The sequence below is a fragment of the Pyxicephalus adspersus genome, chromosome 10, assembly GCF_032062135.1.
Source record: "Pyxicephalus adspersus chromosome 10, UCB_Pads_2.0, whole genome shotgun sequence".
NCBI lineage: Eukaryota > Metazoa > Chordata > Amphibia > Anura > Pyxicephalidae > Pyxicephalus > Pyxicephalus adspersus.
The window spans coordinates 24,510,924-24,537,618 of NC_092867.1; the positions used below are offsets into that span (position 1 = coordinate 24,510,924).

Below are 26,695 nucleotides of genomic sequence, written 5' to 3' on the forward strand. Positions count from 1 at the left end.
AGTATAGTATATAATGCATCTGATGTTTTGGTTGAGTTGGTCACAGACCCGAAGCCTAACATCAAGCCTAATTATAAAAAAAGGCTTAAAAAAGAAAACTACGATCCTGTCCCATAGCAAGGGCAATAATCATTAGGAAAACAGATGATTCTCCCCAGCAAAGACATAGACAAAGACAAAGACAAAGAAATAAACATCCAGCAAATATGTGTAACTCTTCCCCATGTATCCAATACAAAAAGATAAACGTTTGGCTAGATATCAACCTTATGGTCACCAGTTCTGATAAATACAGTTTTAAAGGAAGTGGTACGTTGCTGTTTAGCTAGACTACATTTCACTTAGGCGGCCACACATCATTGTGAAATGCAACCACAACACTTGAAACCTAAACAGTTTCAGTTTTTTTATATTTGCCATCATATTGCACAAAGAAAATTCAATATAAAATAATGCATTGCAAGAAAGGAAATGAGATGATTGTAAAAATCAAATTTAGCATTTGTGAATTTATATTTAATGCAGTCAAATAAAATTTATGTTAATAAATGTATGGCAAATTATGTGTTTTACTGCTCGTAACTGGAAGTAGGAAATTAACAAGTTTGAGTTTGGCTTGTGAACAGTTTTGCAAGTCATCTCGAGTTCACAAATGATCAGTGAACCCCATTCATGTCAGATTGGTAAAATCGGTCATTCTTATTTTTTCCTATCAGATTTTGGCAGGTAAATAAACAGCAGGTGCTTCTGAATTTTTAGAAACCAAACCTATCTTGTGATCAATGAGGATGTTTGAGAATGAATTACTCTACATACAAGAGTGGGAGGTTTTTTAAAGCTCTTCCACTGCTTGTTAAGAATATGTATTTTGTTTAATGCCCATTGTCTGGGTACAAGTACCCTTGAGAAAATTTTTTATTCTATATTTACACAGATTTACCTTAACCACAAACATTTTCCAAATATAGCACCAAAAGAATTTTAATAGCACTGAGAAAAATATGAAGGCTGTCATACTACTCCAATAGCTTCAATACTTTGTTCTGTATGCCTGAAACAAATATATAGATTAGAAGTTCTGACATTACTGAGGTTTTATCTCCTGTATGACCAGCCGGTTAGTAACAGCCATATTTCTCTCAGTACAAGTTTCCTTTACATGTTGAGAATTTGCATTTAATAGCTTAAATATACATAAATAAACAAGCTCAATTTGATTTATCATTTATTTTCTCATTTTAAAACTAACACGTAATTGGATTATGGTTAATGATAGACTAACTCATACCCTAAAGAACTCCTTGGACAAATTTGACGATATATGGGAACCTTGGATCTTGTTTAGTAATACATAGATATTGGCTTATGATGCTTGGGTATAGTGCATTAGTGATGTGTGCCTTTTCAACTTCCTCTACCTTCCCTTTCCCCCTTCCTTGCGGTTTTTATTTTTTTTTGTTTGTTGTTATTGTTATTGTATAACTGGGACACGAGATCTGTTTACTCACTGTTCAAACATGGTTTATTAATGATTTGTTTTCTATTAATGTTCCTTTTTGTTTGTTATGGTATATATTCGTCTGATTCTAAGTTGTTTTCCGTTTTTTGCATACCTGGATGTGGCAAATAATTTGGTTTGAGCTTTGTTTGCAGTGAAAAATGTTTTAAATGTTTGCGCACACACAATGTGTTCTGTCTCATGTTATAACCTTGTTCTTATTGTTTTTATTGGACAAATTTTTGTATTGTAAAATTTAAAAATTTAATAAAAATATTGAAATACAAAACTAACACGTAGTATTATATAGGAATTTAATTATACATTTGTTAAGCTTCTTTTCAACAACCCCGGTCCAGGTTTGCTAAAAATCATTAGTGACATGCAGAATTAATATGAGCAAGGTGAACACTTTCTTATCCATAATATTATGATAAAAGGCTATAGATTGTAAATACAAATGGAAGTTTCCATTGATAGAATGTCACCTGGTGCTCTGCTGAATCAATACTCTTCATACCAGAAGGAATCGTGTATTTAAAATAAGAACTACTATACTCTACTGCTCCTGATACAAAATTTAACCATACTTCGTAACTATGATTGTTTTAATTTTTGACTTACATTAGTAATGCTTTTTAAATATCATAGATGCAATTATGTGAAAAATTAGGCACAAGTGGTAATTTTAGCATTTTTAAACAAGCAAAGAGTCCTTTCAGGTTAAGGTGATATATAAAAATAAAAATAAGAACAAATAGATACACTGCTACATCCTAACTAAAAACCCTGAAATTGGAATGAGTTTTAGATTAGGAGTCAATACTAGAAATAGCTCACAATAGGTAGCCTTTGAGAGCATGCATCTACAATTGGATTGGGTTGCAGCAATTAAAACTGTATAGAAGAAGGCCAAGACAGACAATAATGACCCGACGAACAATACAAAATCTAATAATGGATTTTTCCTAGACTGGTAGAAATTATAAAGCAACTTGGAAAGCTGTAAATGGTCTTCAACAGTACAAGAACAAGTCCATTGTGACTAACTATCACTACCCATATAATGATGTAGATAAACGTGAACCTACACAGACACAACGGAATGTCTCAGAGAGAATAAATGGAGGGTTATGGGCTAGCCTGATCAAAGCCCCGGTTTGAATTTCAATAAAATGTTGTGGCGGAAGTTCATGGTGGGAAGTTTTGCAAAATATCTAAGAGAAGCTGTGCTCTGCTGAAGGAGGCAATACCAGTTTAAAGGACAACCGGTGAACTTAAAACATTACATCTATTGATATTTTCTTGGGAAAAATAATTGAAAAGGCAAATTGTCCTTTTATAAGGTATATCACCTTTACTGTTTGAATAAAGAGCCAATGTTTGCTTGTTTAAACACGTTGAAAACATCAATACTTTCCATGAGGCCTACATACTTTTTAACATAATTGTACATGCTCCCTGCTTATTACAGTATTCCACCTAATTAAAGTGATTTAAGCTCCTTCTACTTTCTCATCTTGATTGTCTTCTTCTTCATTTTTCATATCTTCGATCTCTTCACCTGCATCATCTATTCCAATATCATCTTCTGGATGGAAAGGTTCACCATTATTTGAAAAGCTTAGAAAGTCATCCAAATCAACTGTAAAAATGAAACCACAGATGTAATATAATATATTCCATGTAAAAGTATACTGAGGGTGTTAGTTAGCAGTAGTGTGAAAGCAATGGAAGAAGACAAATTGCCAGATACCTGCAGATATAGAAAGGTTAGTGTGTGTTATTATATGTTGGGGACAATGTGAGTTTTATAATATAAAATAACAAACGGTTCTAGGAGCAGTGACAAGATAAGATCCTTAGTGTTTCTCAACCTTTTTAACATGGGGGGACCCCTTGAAATAACTTTTAACTCCCGGGGACTACCTGTATTCACAGTTCACAGTAATTGAGTATAGTTGTCACTGGGAAGAATTCCACTTATACTGCTGGGCATTAGGAAGAATATCACCCTTAGGTATGGTTAAAAAGATCATTGAAGTCAGTTAATCTGACTTCAGGAACACAAACTGCTCATTGCTCGAGGAACTCCTAGCAAACTTTGGAAGATCTCTAGGCTCCCACAGAACCCTGGATTAGAAACACTAACTTAGAGGATATCAATATGTGTCCCCTTTCCACACTGAGGATCATTACAGGGATTGCCACTAATGGTAAAATGCCTGTGCTTTGTGAATGCATGTCACCATGTAGAAATGTTGCTCATTGTGTCGTGAAGCATGAAAAATGCAGTGATATAAAGTGGGCATAGTTTATACAAAGAGGTAACGGCTTAACTGGTGTCATTAAACCATGGTAGAGATGCCACTGCTTATACACAGGTAGCAGCCTGCAAGAGTTTATGCTGGGCACTGTTAAAACTGTATCTGAAAAACATGTTATAAAAAGACTTAAACAGATTTTAATGCTCCATCAATTAGATTAATCATTTCATATCTAACATAAACTGAATTTTTAACGATAGATTTTATTATCACAACATTAAATTAGGGGATTGTTGCTGACCAGGACCAGGCACAGAACATGTCACCGCTGGGTACAAGGCAGGCAACTCTCCTACCTTTATGTCAGCCCAGCTTTGGCTAGAAGAAACAAATACAATTCTGGCAACCCCTATATAGAACCTTTAAAGCAATTTTTTTAAAGTATCATGGATCTCAGAGCAAAATAAATTCACCATAATTCACCAACCTTCTTATTTATTAGAACTTTTATTTTGCTGTAGCATAAAATTGCTCCAAGATGTCAGTAGAGGCAAAAACTAGGTGGGCATTTATTTTTATGATGATATACTGCCTAGATAGAAATTAAACAATCTCCCTTACAGCATCCTGGTAATCAGTTTGAAAAAAAAAATTTGCCATAAAATTGTATCTCACATATTTCGCAGCATAGAAACATGAGAATTGCACTTATAACAAGAGTTGATATTTATTTATATTCATTTCTAGTGGATACTTACATAAAGACAGTGATAAGCAGATGACTTGTTCTCCATATTTGTTACATTGTACGAATTTTCGACATTCTTTAGTGGTACAATTCAGCATGAGCATTGAAAACTCTTCAAGCATGACGTCAGTAAAATGCAAAAATATTTTATTGTCAGCAAGCTCATCGCCCTTTAAATAAATGATGCCATCGGGAATTTCTTTGTATACCTCAGGAGGCAAAAGGTTTGCAATATCTGGATTTTCATTGTCTTCTGCTAAGATGTCTGGAAGCAGCAAAAGAAAGTGTTCATTTATTTAAAAAAAATTAAAATTTAAAAAATTAATTGAAAAGAAACATACATGTATATCATTTGTTTTAGCTTTACTATGGGTTTACATGATGAAATAATTAATTGGCTTAAATATATCACAGGGACTGATAGGGAGTGATAAATGTAAAATATGTCCATGATGGTTATCATTTATCCAGGTCATAGTATAGCTAGTGATGGAAAGCTAGCAACATTCAACTGAGCTTGTTAAAGACATTTCACTACTCATCAGTAGCTTCTTTGGTTCTAATGAATGTCAAGAATTCAGCATTATAGCTTCATGGGCCACTCAGTAACCTATATTTAGTATAATATGAAGGTGAGGCAGTAATGCAGAATAATGGCAAATTAATAATGCAGATTTTTTTCATCAGTTTTAAATCAAGGTTATAGGTTCACCTAAAGATTGGCCTTATTAATTTGATATTCATTTTATATTAAGAGATCATATATAGACATCTATTATCCAAATTCAGTCACATTGGCTCAATACCATTACAAAAGTAAAGGATCTGTAGCTCAATGCTGATTCATTAGAGTACAATGTGTTTCTAATGCAGCAAGATACACTAAAATGACCAAATATCTGGTGAAAACAAGCTCTGGTATGTTATTTTAGGAAATATGTATTGCAATGGTAAATAGACTTATATAACAAGTTAAACAGTAATTCTTAACATGCAAACACAGTTGCATTGAACTGATCTAAAGATAAAAGATGAATCTTTATCACTAGTAACTGCACTGCCTGTACCATCATTAGTCATTGCCATTATGCTTAGTAAATGTAAATGTAACAATAATCATATTTCAATAAGCTTGGATTTAAACAAATGTGGAAGACTTACCAGCCACTGCCAAGTGCATCAATGCCAGGCAGAGAAGGAAAGCCACGCTGCATACCTTCATCTTGCTCACAGACGTTCAAGAAACAGAAACTGACTACTGAGGGATATACAACTGTTCTAATGTGATAAGGCACTTATATACAATCACCTGTGATATGTTGACTCCTAACCTTTACAAATCTGCCGTCCATTCCATGAATAATTGTTTCACTTAAGAATATACGTACTAAGAGGATTTACGCTGTTCAGTTGCCAAGTAAATGAAGAGAGAAAATACTAATTATAAGGTAGATATCGGGATTAGTAATCCAAAGCATTATTAACAGAAAAACAACTTATTCTATATCAGTGATTCTCAACCAGGTTTCTGTAGATCCCTAGAGTTCCTCCAGAGGTTGCTTGGGGTTCCTTACAACAGTGGTCCCCAACCTTTAGCACGTCACTGACTACAAAATAACTCCAGACCGGGCATGCACGGGGGGGGGGCTGCGTCACTCAAAGGGGAAAAAATTTCCCCATGACGTCATGATGCCAGAACTTGCCCCATCTCCCATCTCAGGGCACTCCCCCCCCCCTAGCGGATTCGTTTTCCTGACCCCACTGAGGGGTGCACCGGCAAGAACCACGGCCCATCTGTCAGACGGCCAGGGGTTAGAGACCTCTGCCTTACAATATGCATTTTGTGCCTCTTTTTTGGCAGTAGGGGTGACATTCTTCCCATTAGGCTGCAATGTAGGAGGCATTATTCATACTGACCACAGTGTTAATGTACTCTGAGCTGTGGATATAGTAATTTTATCAGGGGTTTATATCCCTCACACCTTCTCAGGTCTTTGTCCTTTTCCCTGGTCTTGATTGCCTAGGTGTTTTCCTGGTTATCTGTCAGTTATTGCCCTCAGGAAGTTGGCCGGCCAGGCAGATAATCCAAGGGAGTCAGATGATTTGTGGTTAGGAGAGCCGGTGATCAGTCCAGACATCAAACCTAAGTAAATCTGTGTGTTGAATGGCACATTTAGACCCCAAGGCTAATCTATATGATGATTGGAGCTTTTAGAAGTCATTGGCATTAGAACAAGAACGTTAAACGGAGTCAGGTTTTAATTGCTGTTGGTGCCCCTGAACAGAGAATTACTATTTCTAATTGTGGAAATCAAAGATAACATAAATCCAACATTTTAAGTTGTTGCTAGAATAAAAGTAGACGATAAATCTTCCAACCAGGACACTTGTTCCAGTGATAATTACCTAACTAGGTGGGGAATAAGACAGCAATTATAACTGTCCATTACACTATTCAAAATAAAAAAAGCCTTGGTTTCAGATATCAGCTGTCTTCTGGCTTGGCACATATTGTTCCAGAGTCCTTATATTTTTTACCAGTAGCTGTTCTTAATATTAGCAGTAGCGGTCCTTAATATTCCATAATATAGTTTTATTATTATTATCCATTTTTATTTATATAGCGCTGACATATTACATAGCGCTTTTCAAAGTTCATAGTAATTTCACTAGCTGTCCCCCAAAGGAGCTCACAGACTAATGTCCATAGTCATAGTCGTCATAGTCATATGTCAGTCTAAACCAGGGGTGCCTACACTTTTTTGGCCTGCGAGCTACTTTTATAATGACCAAGTCAAAATGATCTACCAACAATAAAAATGCTAAACATATATTTTTTATATATTTACAGAGTATACTTTATATTTAAAATATATATTGTTTACCTTGCATAACAGCCTGAACATCTTATGTCAATTTGGGGGAGGCCAATCAACCTAACTGCATATTTTATGGAATGTGTAAGTAAACCGGAGTACCTGGAGGAATCCTATGCAAACAAGGGAGGAACCTGCAAACTCCATGCAGATAGTGTCCTGGCTGAGATTTAAACCTGGGACCCAGCTCTGCAGAATGCTAACCTATGAACCACCATGCTGCCCATGGTAGCTCTACTCAGGCCATTGTAATGACACACCACCAAGAGGTTTATGGTTCCAGTGGTTCATGTTTATTGCAACTTGATCATACAGGACTCTGGACCTTGTTTAATCCCTTTGATTTTTCATATGGTCTGAACTGTAACTATCTCTTGGGACATGGACAAATGTTCAATAAGTACCATTTCATAGATCAAGGTGGTGCTTTTTCATTCTAATATTGTTGCACAACATTGGTAAATTTTAGTTTAACATATGCTTGGTGAGCACTAGATAAAAAAACAATTGCTGGCAGTTGGTCACCGATAGTTCATCAGTGACCTGAAAAGTCCTTAAAGAACTCCTTTGATCAAGCCAGCAGTGTGGAAAAAATTCTAACTTATAGTTTTCTAATACTAAAGTATGAACAAGGACAAACCATTTTTATATACAGGCTAAAAGCCCCTTTTTCCAGCTATATTGTAAATTCATTACTAAAACAACTCAAACAAATAATGAGTGAGCTTTATAAAGATCAACAAATGACGTCCTGATCCAGCAAGGTTGATATTTTTTGTTCTGTGAAGAAACAATATAAAAACAAATGTTTAGGTTTGTGTATAATTTGATTTTATGAAATCCAAGAAATTAAATCAACACCAATCCTTCTGTGATATTTTCCTAACATTTTATGTTGGAATTTCTCTAACCTTTCTGAAGTTTAGTAAGTCCTAAGGAGGTTCAGTAACTTAAGATCAGGCTTTTTATCAGCTTATGTAAATGTTAATGTTTTTAAAGAGGACACATGAAAACCCTAGCTCTAAAGAACTGAAGAAATGAAACTTATGACAATGATTGTTGTGGTTTACAGTTCAAAATGAAGCACAGAAAATAGGTACCAGGAGTGAGCCCAGGCTAATTCTGGTTCCTGCCTGCTGTGCTATGTAGAGAATAAATCGTGGCTCTTCAACTTCAGTCATTGAAGGCCAAATATATGCCAGGATTTTCTGCATTGTATACCATACCGTATTAAATTTACTGCTATCTGATAGAGAAATACTAGAATGCATGCAAATCCCAAACCTTGAGGACCAAGGTTGGACAGCCCTGGTATAATGAGATCAGAGGTTATGACTTCCACTAATTGCCTGTAGTTATTGAAGTGTTGAGTTGCATAATTGCGTTTTTGCACACATTTTAAATTAAGATTGGTTGATGAACGTGATATTGAATGGAACGGAACAAATATGGATCAAATTTTGTTACTTATCACTGGGGTCCAGGGACTTTTGAGAAGACCAGAACCATGCAGAATGGACATAGCTTTTGGAAATAACAGTTAGAGCAAGACATAATGAAAAATAATATTTTCTTGCTTTGTGAATATTACAACCTTCTGTTGATAGTAAAGTTAACCATAATTTTCATTTCATTGTAGATATCCTAATATTAAAAAAGCACCATAACGTAATTACAGAAGAGTTAAATCTTTATGCAAGGAGCTAAAAGATTACAATCTAGGATATCTGGACATTGTTTAGCTTAACATCTTTAGTAAATCAGGTTCATTATGGTTTTTTTTAAGTGAAGACAAATTTATTATAATTAATAAACAGTAATTTTGTAGCACTAACATATTACGCAGCGAGGAAAGGAACCTACCCTATAGAGCTTACAATCTAAGAGGTGGGAGAGCAAATTGTAAGGAGCAAATAAATATAGCTCCATGAACGCCACATATTATTACAGACTGGTTGTGTTTAAGAATTATTTGGGGTAAAGAATTAAGATTTCCTATTTGATTGTTTAGAAATCATTCCAATACAGAATAAGTGCTAAAATGAATTGCAAGATTTGTAAATGTAACAGATGAAATGTTGTACAGTGTTGCCATCTAGTGGAAGATTGTGTAGCAGCACTAGAAGTTTGTGTTACATAAATGTTTAGCTTCATATGGCTCATTTCAAAATGGATTTGTTCACCAGTAAAATTTTGTAACAGCTTTTTAATCACTTTAATAAAGTTTTTGTTAAACTGCCAGTATTCAGTAATCAGGTGTGCTCTTCGAAAACATGCTGCTTTCCTCTTCAACTTTTCTTAAACAGGGATAATGACCACACAATTGTTTAGTTTTGGTAATAACAATACCTTTTTAGCTGCTTTACAAACAAAATGATTTTCACATTGCTTTTTTAGCATGCATAAAGACATTGTGCAATATTTTTAAACAAATGCCATGTTGAATGGAAATTCATAAAAAAAACATGTAGTTGTTAATTCTGTAACATTAGCTTTTTAATTAATGCTATTCCAAATATTTTCACTAAATGAAAAGATGAGAAATAAAAATACCCAAAAATGGGTGATACAGTAAAAACCCTACAGCTTATCAATTTAGATGTAAACTATAATAATGGTTTTGAAAATATTTCTCTGCTTCTGGCATGTATGAGGATATCTGCAATGTAATAAACATATAGCATATAACACACTTTCTCAACATTTTTTTTTACCATGGGGGGAACCTTTCAGGTCCTAGGGAACCCCTTCTATAATTGATATATCCACAGCTCACAAATTGATGTGGTGTTCAGTGGGGAGAATGTCATCTTTACAGGCAAAAAAGATTTCTGTCAAGATTTCTGTCATTGGTAACTGACCTGAGAACAAACTGTTCATTACTCAAGGAACCTCTAGCTACATCTGGAGGAACCCCAATATATATTGGCTTCAGGAAGTTTTCAGACCCCCTTCACTGTTTTCAAATTTGTTATGTTGCAACCTAATGCTACAATCGTTTGCAAGCTTTTTTTTTTTTTAATCTACACTGAGTACCCCATTTTTAGGAAAAACTGTAATATTGTATTTACATAAGTATTAAGCCTTTTGCAGCAATGATTCATAGGACATAATATAGAAAGGTGAACACCTCTCTATAGAAGGCCTCATAGCTGACCATATATATCAGAGCAAAAACCAAGTCATGAGGTCAAGGATATGCCTGCAGAACTCACAGCCTGGATTGATGCAAAGCACAGACCTGTGAAGGCTACAAAGACATTTCTGCTGCACTGAAGTGGTCTCCATAACTCTCAAATGTGGGAAGTTTGGCACAACCAGGACTTCCAAGAGCTGGTCATCTGGCCACACAGAGCACTGGAGGGAGAAGAGGCTTAGTGAGAGAGGTGACCAGGAACCTAATGGTCACTCTAACTGAGCTCCGGAGATCCTGCATGGAGATGGGACTATGTTCCAGGACAACAATAATTGCAGCCTTCCACCGAATAAGATTGTCTGGTCTGATGAATTAAAGATCGAAGGGTTCAGCCTTAATTGTAAATGTTATGTCTGCAGGAAACCAGGAATCGCTCATCACCTGCCTAATATCATCCCAACAATGAAGCATGGTGGTAGCAGCATAATGCTGTGGTGGTGTTGTTTAGCACCACTGACTGGGTGACTGGTTATGGTTTAGGGAAAGCTGAATGGTGCAAAGTACTCAACCAAGGTGCTCCAAACTCAGCACTTCTGGGTTCATTCTAAGTTCATGAGATTGCTGAAACTGATCTCATCCCTCTTCAGTCTTCTTCATCTTAACCCTCACCCCTCTTGGAGCAGTCCTGTCCTCCAAAGCAGTGGTTGAAACCTGAGTGACCTCATGATGCCAGAACCCGCCCATTCTCTCATCGCGGGTCCGAGCCTGAAGGTCAGAGAAACAACCCACCAACTTCCTTGAGTCTGTGATGCATATACCGGACATGGTCCGCAGCTCTGGCCGGTGCGCTCCTTCTCCTGACGCACATGCCAGAGCTGCGCGGCAACCAAAATTTTCATGCGGACAATGGGTTGGCGACTGCTGCTTCAATGGGAATTTGGGGAGTAGGGATGATGGAAGTTAATAGAGAGAAACCAGCATATACCAATAGCCAGATCCATTAATACATAACAAAAGTGGTGGGGTGCCATTGCAGCTTACAGGTAAGTTTATTCCTTCCCTGCCATAGCAAAGTCACCATGGTTTCATTAAAAGGAATGAACATATCAGTAATATGCTCAGTAACAGAGATTAGTAGTCAAGTCTCTGGGCCCCCCAAAAGCCACTCATCTGTGAAAAGCCATTTATCTGAAGGTCCCAATAATCATAAAAGAAGGGTGGCAAGAATAGGAGCACAATACATGAATAAATGCCATATGAAGCGTTCTGCAAGTAAAAAAAATGCTGCCAATTTCACAAAAAGGCAACAATCCATTCAATAAAGAAAAGGCAAGTGCCTGGTTTAAAAAATCTGTGCAGTAACCACCTGAGAAAAGCCTGCAAAAACAATTTCAGGGATTTTTTAAACCAATTGTGTAAATGCAGCTGAAGTGCACAAAACTTTAAAGTCCTCCAGATATGGAGAACTTTACAGGAGGGTATTCATATACATAAGTAAAAGGCATAGAAGCAGTAAAACCATTAATTGGCTAGTAAATTCTTTTTTTATGTAAACCCATTAGCTTTTCAATCCATATAGCATGTGGCAGAATTTGCACAAGGAAACCAAATCACATTTTAGTCTGTCACCTTTTTAAAATAAATATTCTTGTATGTTATTGGCCCTATTTTATTCATGTTTTTTAAAGTTCCGTCTAGATTAATAAGCCAAAAATGAAATGATCAAATCTACCCCACCAGTGACCTTTCTGTTTGTATTAGTACATAAGATAAAACACAGCTGTGACACACATTGGGGTGCTGTTTGCATTGGAAGAAAATTCAATTTGTCCATTTTAACAGCTGCGTTTCCCAGAGACACAAGTCAGCAGCAGTATTTATTGTGCTGAACAAAATTCAGTTGTTTATTAAAAAAGTCGCAGTGAGAGGTAATCCTTTATTTTAACTATGGAAATATGATACTTCTGTAAATAGAATATGTTGGTAATACACAGGGGATGATTTGCTAAATTTATAGAAACTAGGAGTCAATTATAAAAGAGTGATCTTGTTTTTTAAATAAAAGTATTATTAAGCCTTGTTTATAAAATGGTAAATTTGTCAAGAATTAGTGATTTGTTATTAGACACTAATCAACCCTTTGTCTTCTGCAGCACATTTGGTTGTCCTACCTTATTGCACAGGGTTTCTGGGCAGAGGTTATTTCCTTGGTACTACGAGCGCCTCTGGATAAGACTACAGAACACGCATTGTTTACCAAAATTGATCTGCCCTCCCAAACCAAGAAATTGGCCAAATTGGCAGCTCCTAGAACCCTAGGTAAGGCATAGAAATTGTACTCCCAATGCATAGACCACATGATCTCAGAGTTGAATTGGTAAACTTGTATGTTTGCTTAATGACTCGTTAGCTATGTTTTACTAATCTTGGAATACCTGGTTGGCGTACTGCACTGTTTGACTGTGATTCTCTTTTGTTTCCTATACTTATTTAAGGTATTATTTCATTCTAGAAGGGTCCTCTCCCCCCCTCATATCAGTAGTTAGTGTTTACCGTATACACCATCTGCTCATTCGGTTAGTTTTATTTAAGTTTACTGCATCCCGATATATTCATCATATGCTACAGTTGCTCTGTTTTTATTTGTTTACATTTTTTTGGCAGTATTCAATGAAGTATGGTTGCTCGTGGAAAGGTTGTTGACACTTGTTTGCTTGTAAAGTGTTTTATTTTGGTGTGCTTCTCTTATACCTATCTCTAAGTATAAAATTAATAATGAAAATATGGAAATATAAATTTGACACGTGACAGCTCTATTCATCCCTGTTATTTCTGATTTGGTTTGGTTGGATTTTTTTGGAATATGTAGTTTTCAACCAAAATTTATTTCCCAGCTGCATTGTAGAATATTCTCTAATGTAAAATCAATTGCAGAAATAAAATGCTCCTCTTATGGATATGAAGCCACTGCTGACTTTTGTTTTTCTTATATTATGGCTGAATGGGGTAGCAAGTCCCAGAACCAAAACAAGCATGCATTCATTAAACTCAAAGACTCCTATTTTCTGCTCATTTAAAACAGCACTCAAAACCCGTTTTTTAAAACTTGCCTACCCATCTTCTGTCTTTTGAAACCATCACTACTTCCCACCACTACATATCTCCCATCCTATTGTGTGTAAATTCCCCCACCTATTAGATTGTAAGCTCTTTGGGGCAGGGTCCTCTCCTCCTGTATCACTGTCTGTATTAAGCTGCGTACACACTTGTAATTTTTGTCGTTGGAAAGGATCTTTCACGATCTTTCCAACGACAAGGGACGCACGATGCATGAACGGTGCTGTACATACAGCACCGTTCTTGCTCTATGGATAGGGGAGGGGAAGAGCGTTCCTTGCATTAGAATCGGTCGTCGTCCATCGTCCGTGGATCCGCCAGGACGGTCGTTCGGACGATGGATGACACCGACTGTACACACGGCAGATTTTCGCCCGATATCTGGCCGATGCCGATTATCAGGCGATAAAAATCTGACGTGTGTACAGGGCTTTAGTCTGTCATTTCCAACCCCTATTTAATGTACAGCGCTGCGTAATATGTTGGCACTATATAAATCCTGTTTAATATTATTAATAATTATAATATAATAATAAAAGTTTCTGAGTTCAGAATTACCTAGCTGGAGATCTTCCTTTACCACCTCTTAACTAGCAAAGTACCTTTTAATGACCTGACTGCAATTTACTGAAATCCAATTGCTATGCATTTTGTACATTCTCAATAAAGAAGACATTTCAGTTATTTGTGGACAAAAGAATTACATTTAATTTGTCTTTAGTTTTATATTCCCATTGTTTTAAACAAGTTTTAGTCATGTGATTTCTTTTTGGGTAGGTTCCAGAGAATAATAGGTCTGGCTTATTCTGTATGAAGGAGTAATCAGTCTTATGATTAATGTATTTCATTATTTTTTTGCCACTAGGTTTAAGTACTCTGCATTAGTAGATGGGAATACTTTTAAAGTAATCAATATATTGAGTTCTGAGCTTTTGTAAATAGGCATACTGCTAAGACGCAGAGCAAGAGCATGGCTAAAATTACATCTTTAAATATGCGTGAATAATTTACTTCTTAGAGACATTATTTCCCTGCCTAAATAAACTGTTACAATACTAATCTCCCTAATAATGTGTGTTGGTTTTTGGTAAGTTTTATCATGTTTTCCTCTGTTTGTATGTTTATTTTTATTATATATATATATATATATATATATACACTCACACACACAGACACACAAGAAATCATGGTGCATATATATATGTTTCATAAAAGAGAAAAGGGGGCATGATACCTTTTTAATTCAATAAAATTGTTTTGTGTATATATACTGTATATGTGTGTAGATTTCATGAATAGACATTAAAAACAGGCTATTTACTAAATATTACTGTGTCAGTGCAGAAAATTTGGTGTTAGCTCCCTTGCTAGCAGTAAGTACAACATGTGTACTACTTATACTTAACATAATTGAAAACATATTGCAAAAACATACAATATTTTTTTTTTGGTCTATCACAGTATACTTAGAAAGAGTAGTTATTCAGTGAAACTTTACCAAAACCAGCCCTTTAGAAGTAAAGGTAAGTGTCATATTTTTTTTTTTAAGGACAGTTCCGCTTTAATTTTTTGCGCCATAGACAAAGCAGTATATGGAGATTACTCAAGAATGAAAAAAGTTCCATAGTATACAGCTGTCATCAGAACAAGTGTCTCCATTAGAATAATTCCCTTGAACCTCTATACCCATGACATAACATAAATCTTGAATTTCCCATCCCTTTCAACACCAGTAATTGTCATCTCCCCCATAGTGACATCATTGTGACATAACCCCGGCCACTCTCCCATCACAGATCTAAGCCTGTGATAGCAGAGTGGGCAGGTTATGTTCAGGGACACAGCACGCCCACTTCCCTGAACCTGGGACTTGTACAGGAGACAGAGTCTGCGGCTCTGGCCGGTGTGCCCCGCCAACGGGGTCCTTGTCCTGACCCCGCTCAGGGGTGCATCAGCCAGAGCCGCGAGAAAAAGTTCCTCGCGGACCACCGGTTGGGGACCGCTGATCTAGGAAAACAGTGAGGAAGAAAATTCACATTTACTATCCAAATCAAAAGAAATTTTGGCTTTCTTAGTCATTTTTGTATAATGTGTTTAAGCTTTGACTCAGTTAAGCGCTATGTAACATATATTAGTAAGCTAAAACCTTATATTGTGTAGGCCCTGTATTCTGCTGCCATATCAGCTCTGACTTGAGGCATTGGACCTGATTTATTAAAGCTCTCCAAGACTGGAAAGGATACACTTTCATCAGTGAGGCTGGGTGATACAACAAACCTGGAATGGATCTGGTTCAGGACCGAAATCAACATTCTATGTCTAATTTAAGAAACTGGTTCACACTGGATGTATTTTAAACATTGTACTAAACTTCCATAGTACAACAAATAAAAGAAATCTCTCCTTTGAAAAAAACATGCTTTTATCAATGTATTGAACTGCCAGGAGTCTTGCTTACTTACTATCTGATTTTTTTCTTGGCTCAAACAAATACAATGTCAAGACCTTACTGCTTTTGTAACTTATCCAAAACAGAAAGTTATATGATACACAGGAGGGCTCATAGACTGGAGTTGTTGCTTGTTAAAGAATCACTAGAGAAACCTGACATTTTCACATTGGGAAATTTCTGTACAAAGTCTCAGTGTGAGAAGTTCTCCAGGGTGAGAGAGGAAAGGGCTGAACCACACAGGAGGCCTTTCTGATGTGTTCCAGATGAGAAAAGAGCCAAGCAGCTATACAGGGGAAATGAATGACACTTCCCTATAACATGACTGTGGAAAAAGTGAAAATGACAAGGCTGGGAAAATCCATCTGGCTACAAACAGTAACAGAAAATCTTTATTCTGCTTTTCATTAACAGAAAATTTCAAAGAACACATCTGCAGGAAAAGGAAATAGGAAGTTGGTGATATAAAAACATACTTGAGAGAATTTATTGCGGGAAATAAAAAAAACATATTTCAAATTAACATTAATATTCTTTACTTTGATCATTCTTTACCACAATAAGAAAAAAAAAGAAAACATATCAAATTAAAATATTAGTGAAAAACTTTACTTGAAATAGTATAATCCTTTAAAAACCAACCTTACACATAATCTGGTTGCAAAATGGCAATAGGTCTAAATGTGTCCATAGGCATTTGACCAGTAATCTCCATGTCCATGTGGGGGACATGGACCAGGTAGGAATGGACACACATTATTGGGATCATTCCTTGAAGTTTGCAGATTCCAACATTTGAGCCAACCCCCACTGAATGGCAATTGAACAGACATTTATTTTGCCTGCTGATTAAATAATGAAAGGTAACCTCTGATTCTTCATCTTCATAATTTGATCAATTTATTGGTCCAGACTTCTGATGGGTAGGTTTACTTTGCATGATTTGAAAAGAGTAAAAGAAAGTCTCAGTCCCAAACTTTATTTAGCTTTGTATTAAGTGAAACATATAATAACCAGATTTGTATTGCCATTTGTAGCCTTCTTGTTGTTCCCATAAGAACAAGAAGTAAAAATCTGTCCATTTGGGAAGGATTTTGTTGTCAGTGCCATAGTGTCCTCGTGAGGCCGGCAGCCCCAGTTTATGGATAGGACAGGAACTAAGCTAAAGTCTCTGCAATGAAGTCACAGACCGATAAATCACTTTACATAAAACTTATAAAATGTCTTGAGTTGGGCTTTAAATTATGACTCATGTTCAGCATTTTAATAAGATGATAATTTCCTTGAAAGTGGAGTAAAAAGCAGATGCTTTTAAAAGAGAGATCATTAAAAATCAAGTAATTAGTTCTACATTAATTATCTCATTGTCAGCTTGCCTCTTAACATGTTTTGTAATCAAACTTCATTCTAATTCTTTTATCAGAGATGTATTATTTAAAAGTCATCAGATAGGAAAGCTAATTAAAAAAAGACACTGTGCTTTGTCTCTTCCAATATCAAGATAATAAAGAAGACCCACACAATGCGTGGATAGTAACTAATTAATGTATTCAGAACAAGAAGTTGTATAAAAAAAACACACACACACAAGAAAAAAACTGTCTATAAGGAGAAAAAAATTATGAAGTTTGGAAACATTTTGTGGAAACTGCTTGCTAAAAACACCTCTGACACAGGTCAGACAGCAGGTTGAAAAAGAACTCACCTTTTCTCCCACTGAGAGGTACAACCTTTAAGAGAAATTTTTGGAACTGATATGTACTGGTGTGTTGGATGTCTGGGTCGCCCACCAATTAGTGCCGCGGTCCCACATCCCAAAAGCATGTCGTAAGGTTTATTGGCTCAAATATTGCCCTTAGACTGTGTTAATGACACATGACATTGATAGGGACATTAGATTGTGAGCCCCTTTGAGGGACAGCTAGTGACATGACTATGGACTTTGTAAAGTAAAGTCGAAGATATGTAAATAATCTTAAGATAATAAAAACCAAAAACAAATCATCATATACCATTTTGATAAAAATATTTTACTTCTTTCTACAGCACACATGCACAGCAAACCTCCACAATTCCAAGTATGTATTTTATTCACATGAAAAGAAAGGAAAACGGAGGTTAAAAGGTAGACGGATAATGAAATTGTAAAGCAATTTTTAAAATGCCTGAAAGCAACATCATCTACCATGGTCTTCAGTTTTTTCAGGGATTGCTAAAGAACATTATCCTGCCTAACTCCATTTTGTTCTGGGAACCCTATTCTGCCTTCCTGTTTGAAATGCAAAGAGATATTCCCAAACATACTTACTGCAAACTCTTACATAAAATGAGCTGTATGTATTAAACTGTATATATTTCTTAGTTCTCACTTGTTAAACCTACCTTGGAAGTCTGAATCCATTCAGAAATACAAGAAAAGAAGTTATGAGAGGCAGAAAAGGAGAGCAGATAATTTTGCATCCAAGGACTTCTGCAATGTGCCTCCAATAAATAAGCGAGACTGTAGCATAGTTAAGGTGAATATGTTGGATAGCATTAGCAGTCCAATGATCATTTTCAATGTTTCCCAGAATAGCTCTTCAAACATATTGTACATATAAAAGAAAACAAAGAAATACAAATAAACACAGCACACAAGATTTCAATAAAAATACAAATGTTTTGTTGAAATGTTTTATTGGGCTCAACTGCAAAAAGATCCAGCATTTTTGCATGTCACATGATGTTAGTGTTAATAACAAAATGCAAGCATTCTCAAAAGATGAAGCACCTAAAGGTTCTTCATACAGCATAAGCATGCAAACATGATACATCCCTCAGATCAGACAAAAGAGGCAGCAAGACACAAGAGATAGAAGGGTATTAACAATTGAAATCAGTAGTGTGTTGGACAATATACACCGTCCATTAGTGCAAGACATAAGTTTGTATGAAGTCATTTGGTTTTCATATTAGATGTTGGCTTTACAGAGGAATGCTGCACTATGGTAACTTGAATTATCCTTACAGTATGCACAAGTCCTTAGTTAACCATTATAATATACTCATAGTGTATAGACCAGGGGTCAGCAACCTTTACTATCAAAAGAGCCATTTTGCCTCCTCTGCCACTAAAGAAAAATAGTCTGGAGCCGCAAAACATAACACAGTTTATAAACTTTTAAAAGTTTTAATATTTTTTTAATTTTACCTGTTACAACAAGTGTGCATGTGTAGACCTACTTTGAAATAAATTAAACACTGAACTATGCCCCTAGAAGCCTCCAGCTTCTAATGTATCATCCTGTTACAGGGTAGATTTTTTTGATGGGCAGAGTTCTTTATGTTCTGACAATGCCTTAGCGATGAAATTTTAAGGGGTGTTAGCCACAGGTGTCCCTCATTTGCAGCTTTAATTTTGTTCACCTGTACCCCCCAATCTTGAGTAATTGGGGTTCAGGTGCTGGAAGCCTCCAGCAATGTGTAACAGGGTAGATTATTTTGATGGGCAGAGTTCTTTATTTTCTGACGATGCCTTAGCGATTCGATTGTAGGTGGTGTTAGCCATAAGTGTCCCCCACTTGCACCTCTATTTTGGTCACCTGTACCGCCTTCCCCCCGTTCCAGAGAAATTGGGGTTCAGATGCTAGATGCTTCCAGCAATGTGTAACAGGGTAGATTTTTTTGATAGGCAGAGTTTTTATGAATTTTTAGGAGGTGTTAGCCACAGGTGTCCCTTACTTGCACCTCAAATTTTTTTCACCTGTACCCCCGTTTCCAGATAAATTGGGGTTTAGGTGACAGAAGCCTCCAACAATGTGTAACAGGGTAGGGGTTTTTTGATGGGTGGAGTTTTTAGGAGGTGTTAGCCACAGGTGTCCCCCACTTGCACCTCTAATTTTGTTCACCTGTACCCCCTTCCTGTTCCAGAGAAATTGAGGTTCAGGTGCCTCCAGCAATGTGTAACGGTAGATTTTTTTGATGGGCAGAGTTCTTTATGTTCTGATGATAGCCTAACAATTAAATTTTAGGGGGTGTTAGTCACAGGTGTCCCCCACTTGCACCTACATTTTTGGTTTTGTACATCTCCCCATTCCAGAGGAATTGGGGTTCAAAGGAGGGGGATGTCATTGTACACACCCATTTGTACACGCCCCGTGGTAGATTTATTTCACTGGTAGATTTTTTTCATTAGAACACCGGATAGGGAATCTCCCTCCTCCGCAGTGTCTTGGGAGGAAGGGGATCCCCCATCAGAGATCTCCCCGCGGCAGCCGAAGGGAGCCACAACAAGGAGGCTGAGGAGCTGCATGCGGCTCCGGAGCCGCAGGTCGCAGACCCCTGGTATAGACTAATCGCAATCTTTTTACTCCTTGAGAACCCCTAAATAGTTTTCAGGTGTCGAAGAAAGCCTCATTATAATCAATGGGAAAAATTGGAAGGAATGCCCCCATACATCAGTGGTCAGAATGCCACCTTCCAGACAGATAAAAGGGTTTTTGGTTTCATGCAGCTTGTTTTTCCAAGTGGTGTTGACCCTGGAACAATGTAGGTGCCATCTAATAGGAGGTCAATCCGCAATTGTTCAAGCAACCCTTGGCAACATCTGAAGAAACCCCAGGGTTTCATTGAACCATGTTTGCGAATGGCTGACATAGACTACAAAAGCCTATATAGTAAAGCAAAGAGAAAAGGGGTTATGGACACTGCAGTATCTCAAAGCAATCAGATTTCTGTAGGCTATAGTCAGATCGGTTATTTAAAATTTTTATAGATGACTGCAACTTGCACAGCATTATAGCTCTATAATCTGTAAATTAATATGGGCCATTAGCATGTTTCGGGAGGTATTTGTATTGACTAGAGAGACAAAAAAATCTATGGAAAATAAAGGAAAATAAAAACCATCCCCAAGCATCTGCCATAGCCAGTGTACCCCTTCACAAGATGAATTGATTTTCAGTGATAAATTTGCCCAATGACCAAAAAATGTACATACAAGCATACATCAACTGCAATCATTTAATTTTAGTTCACCGCTCCATGCAGGATTCCTCTTCCAAAAACAATGCACAACAGTTTGGTTAGTTTTTCTCCATAGAATAAAGTTAATGCAATCTAACAGTAATGCTCAGCCCTTATACCAGAACACCTAAAATATCAAAGTTACAATCACTTTGTTTTGGGACCAAAATAGTATAGTGTTTACTGTACTTGGTTTGCCGATAAATATATGTTTAATGCTGATTTTGGGGCTTTAAGCTGAACTTCAGTTACAAAAAATTATAAATATATTTATACACAAACACAATCCCATTTTTTGCATACCAAATGCCTTTAGAAGAGATAACTTTGTAATAGTAATGGTGATAAGATCACTGTGGTTCACATCCCTTGAAAACAGAAGAGTTTTTGGCTGAACCAGCTAGTCCACCCACTTCACGCTCCCTACATAAAACAAGATGGTGCAAGGAGGGAGACCAGTCCCCCTGCACAAAGAGAGCAGCAGTGACTGGTCTCAATCACAGGAAGTTCCTCCACCAAGGAAAATTTTGCACTTAATTACTACACAGATCTTTAAGATATACACAATGGACAGCAAGAATGTAGAGCAAGAGTCTTGTATTTCTAGTTGAATTGTGAAGTCCTGAGTTTTTGCCTATTCTAAAATTCAGTTTTAAAGTCATAAAAATTTGAATCATTTGGAGTTAAGACATCCTTAACCAAAAAAGGAACAGAACTGTAAAGTTGCAGCAACTAATGCATAAATACTTAAAATATTTAGAGCCAAACTGGACCTCCATTCTCTCTTACCTAGTATATTTTTTTAGAATACAGTAGATGTATGTATGTTTCCAAAACAACTTTGAGAATAAAGAAGTTTTTTTCTTTAAACACTGTCTGATTATTCAAATATTATACATTTGCTATGAGTATTTGTTTTACCACATGGATATAATATATTAAGCACATGTATTTTTATGTACAGCTCTATAAAATTATCATTACAAGATTTTGCCACAATAGAAAGTTGTACTCTTCCTACAAAGCCAGCAGGCGCTTTGGTTTATTTAAGTAGTGGGACAATATAAGTAAAAATCCATATAGCAAATCTAATCAGGAATACAAATTGTATATTTCACATATAGACAATTAAGGCAGCCTTTCTGTAGCCTGAAGAAATGTGGCAAATCTGTTTAAATAAGTGCATGCAAATTCAATCAAAAATGCAAAGAGCAATCTAGTGCAATGTACAGAAACCCCATGCACCAAACAACAGTTTAAAAGGTTGACCTGGAAGAATGTTTTTTGGGATAGCCACAGTGCTGTACTGTAGCAACCTGTGGTGCCAGTGTCTGCATTAAGACTTAAATTGATACTGTCAGCCCTTTTAATTTTAGGCACAAGTCAAGGCGTGGGCCTGAAGCTAAATCAAGCACTGTCACTGTAATATGTATATTGATCAGCAATTCAATACATTTGCAGGTTCTACTTACTTGTGCTGCACTATTATTGTTTCTTAAAGTTTCTACTAACATTAGACAACAGCCTTGTGATCTGAACAGACCAAGTGTTGATCAAGCTGTGGATTCAAAAATGTTTTCCGCCAAATAAAATAATAGCAGAGATATTTCCAACATGCAACTTCCCTCTATTTGATACATCTGTCTACACCTCAATAAAAATAGGGATGTCATGGTTGTAGAGTAAGCGAAGTGTGATGTATAAATAACTATAAAACAAAAAAGTAAAACTGTAAATGTAAATTAATTAAGTGGTCAATACAATACAGATTCCTTTTAAATACCTAATAATTGATTGTGAAAACATATCCAAAGAATACCTTTGTTTTGAACCCGTGCTCACGTGGGGAGCATGAACAGGAGCCACAGAATGCTCACACCTTCATCCTTAAGTCCTTGGCCCTACAAGTGGGTTCTTTTCAATGCTGACATCCACATTCATGCAGATCACGGTGACAACACTTGGTCTGTAACATATAGGTCTATCGTGTAAACTATGAACCATTTAGGATCTTTAAAAGTTTCTCCAGTTGACAAGCAGACACTTATCAGCTCCTGTGCAGAATGGCAATAACAGCAATTACCAGGCTAATTTTCAATTAGAACCTTCAGTAAACAGTGATTGGTCTCATGGCTAGCCTTCCCCCAATATATACAGGAAACCATTGCACAAATGTAACATTACCACTCACAATTTAACAGTCATGACAGTGCTAGGTGAAGCATTTTCAAAGCAATGTTTCATTGTACACATGTATTGGAAATGTTATCCATTGGTTAAATTATGCGCCCACTTTTGATAGGTTATAGTGTTACCCATTCTTTTAAACCCTGCAATGCTGCAAAGTATATATTTATACTTTAGGCATTGAATTAATATACAGTAGAACCTTGGTTATCCAGCACCCACAGGGAATGGTCGATCCCAGATAAATGTAGTTTCTGGTTAACTGAGGTTACTCTGAAACTGAGGTTTCACAGCCATTAAGCAATAGAATTGAATAGGGAGACTTGTCCCTATTCACCTCTAGTGCTGAATGGCTGAGAAAAGGGAAACCCTGTAGACGCTTAGGCCGTCATCAAGGTTTCTCTTTTCTCAGCCACGGAACAGATTGGCTCCGCTGATTGCTCCCGCAGTCCTAGCTGAACCCTACAGGTTCTTGGATGCAGTACATATGCCACAACTCTGCTAGGGCTGCAGGAGCAATCAAGAAAGCAGAGCTGTTCGGTGCTGGTTATCTGAATTTTCCAGTTATCTGAGTTCTGGATAACCGGGGTTCTACTGTATATGCATACTTATTCTTTACTATTCTTTTTCTATCTTCCCAGTCTTATACACATTTGTTCTCAATTCAGCCTGGATATTGGCTCTGCAATTTCCTCAGCGCCACAATAATCTCTCATTCAGACTTTTGTTCAAGTTGTAGTCCAGAATAACTCACAAATGAAACAAATAAGAGTGCAGAGGCACATATGCATCTCAATAAGGAAGATTTTGTATAAGTGACAGTGCTGAAGAGGTAGCACGGCAAATATCCCTGAAAAGGAAGCGCTACGAGCAGGGAGGTGGGCTACAAAATATAAATAACTGCAACAAGGATGTATTTACATATTAAGACTCTTGGTCATTGACCCAAACGATAACTGTTCTTTTATGTTGGTGAGACCTCTGAGCTCAGGAGGAGTTGTCATTTACCTAGAGAATCTAGAAAATTTTGAAACACTGAAATGCTGAATAATTCTACAAAACTCATTAAAACATGCCTACTACTAAAAAGTAAATTAACAAAAAATACTTAAAAAAAAAAAGAAGCAGGTTATACTGCATATGTACACCACAAGCTACTACCAATTTAAATAGTTTAAAAAAGCAAACCATCATCTTTACAGATGAGGCGAATTTTGAAAAGTCTCGGTGTTAATATATCTGCCAAGCTTTCCACCCTGCGGCACACTCCACCGCCAGCAGTGGCTCAGTAAGCATCAAAAGACAAATATTCCATTTGAAAGTAAGCTCAAAAGGTTGAATAGGTACAGTGAAAAGTAAGGTTCAAAACAAACATTTTGACACTAAAAAAAGAAATCCAAATAAAAATAATAAATGGAGACAGATGAAATTATCATAAAACCGCAATGCTTTCAAAACCCGAGAGAAAGTAAACACATACACAGCTGGAGGGTTCATTAGCAAACAAAATACATTGTGCAAGTTTCTGCAAGTGTAAAAATAGACTTGCTTTCCAACTATTGTATTGCTTTGGTGCAGTGTATTTAAGACAAAATGAGATAACTCTCAAGATAAACTTATTTGGTCTAGGCTTAATACTTTAGAATAGGTTGAAGCAGCCGCTGAGTTTTGTTCCATACCTTAAAGGGTCCTCCACCCAAAAAATGGTATTGTGTTTATGAATACAGTGTTACTAAAACAGCAGTATCTCTTCTTAAAATAGAAGGTTGAACCACGCAAACTTTTATTTTACTTTTAAGTTTTAGGAAGGCATTGCTTTAGCTCCTTTTAGCCTATTTAGCCATAAGCTGATAAGCTGTCCCAGTTGGGTCACCATTTCCCCATGAACCCCTTCCATGAACTTAAATAATAAACCAATATCTCTTCTTACTAATATTAATCCTTGTTCTTTAGCCCCCAATCTCAAGCCAACACTAACAAGTCTAGTTTGTTGAAATTGTCTATACTTTAAGATAGGACAACAATATAACAATTTTCCAGTCTGCAGTTTATGACGTATGCAGTCCCTAAAATTCTTTGTTTGTATGGACTTCAGACAGCTATGTAAATTAATTGCTTCTGTGTCAATACTTTTACAAAATAACTCTTTACACATGTCTTTCCAGATCAACTGTGGGTTTACACATCTAAATAAATATTTATTTTATATTTTTATTTATTCATATTTCTACAGGTTAAACTTGGGCTTTCTTAGTGTCTTTTTTCAACGTGACCGTCTATGTAACTATGTTGGCATAGAGTATCAGGGGCAGGAAGATAGCATGTTGAATATTAAAAGTAGGACAACAAAGTCAACCTTTAGTTTGGAGAACTGGTGTCCCCATTATCCTTGAATGAAATCTAAAACTATTGCTTCTAATTGTTTATTATTCGCATAATACTTTGAAAATAAAGGGTAGGGAACTCCTTTAATAACTGATAGATTAACACTAAAAATTCAGAGGCAGCTTCAAGACACCACCATTATTTTAATTATGTGTCAAATATAAACTATTTTAAAACCAATGCAGAAAACTGTATTAAAAGTCCAAAAGAGATGGTCCAGTTTTTTCTTTCTTCCATGGTGTCAGACAACCATTTTTGGTTCATGCCCATGGCTAAAACCCTAATTACGTAAAGGTTAAATAACAGTTAAAAAGAACCACATGTAATGTGATTGAGAAGATAGCTACTCCCAGTAGTTAGGTAGATGTAGCTACAAGACGTTCCTTAGAACATAAACAAAATACTCATTGCATCATATCCATTATTAGAACCTGGATGTTGGTTCTGAAATGTACAGTATGTCACACAAAGAATTATTATTGCAGAAGGTCAGTTCAGTAGATTCTTTGTGACTGATTAGAAATAAACTTGGGGCCTCTTCTTGACTTTATGCTTCAGAGATCCGTATCGTACCTGGAAAACAATGAGACATCTTGATATTTATTTAACTAAAGAATAACAAAATGAGATGAAAATATGACTTTTGAAGTGCTTTACATATGATTTGACAGCTTGTTTACTTACCTGAGGCTTAAAGTCTAAACCCAAGAACATAAATGTAATAAATCGTAGCTTTAAGGTCTTCAGATGAAGTGGATGCCTAAGTTTAATGTGCAACCTAGCACATTACGTATGCCTAAAGCGAAAATTATAAACTTCTGTGGGCTTTATTTTAAGTAGCTTGCTAAGCCCATTTACACCTTACTATGCTTTATATTCTTTGCTGGGCCCCATGAGTAATATAAATACTTGCTAGATACAGAAACCACTTAGTTTTTCCCTTTCATTTTAAATTTGACATGCAACAATTGCATTTTAATGGGACCAGTGGATGATAATAGAAAAGACAATGTACATGAGTTTCACTG

At 36.3% G+C, this 26,695-nt stretch overlaps 1 protein-coding gene across 1 annotated transcript in view; it reads right to left on the reverse strand.

Moving 5' to 3' along the window:
* Positions 1-1,795: 1,795 nt before the first annotated feature.
* REEP3 (receptor accessory protein 3) overlaps positions 1,796-26,695 on the reverse strand; it is a 97,780-nt gene continuing 72,880 nt past the window's right edge. Inside the window, exons 8-10 of the mRNA XM_072425138.1 lie at positions 18,474-26,240; positions 4,524-4,778; positions 1,796-3,143 (exon numbers count right to left, since the gene is read on the reverse strand). Of these exons, the coding sequence (XP_072281239.1) occupies positions 26,184-26,240 (57 nt within the window). The 3' untranslated portion in view covers positions 1,796-3,143; positions 4,524-4,778; positions 18,474-26,183. The remainder of the gene's footprint in view (positions 3,144-4,523; positions 4,779-18,473; positions 26,241-26,695) is intronic.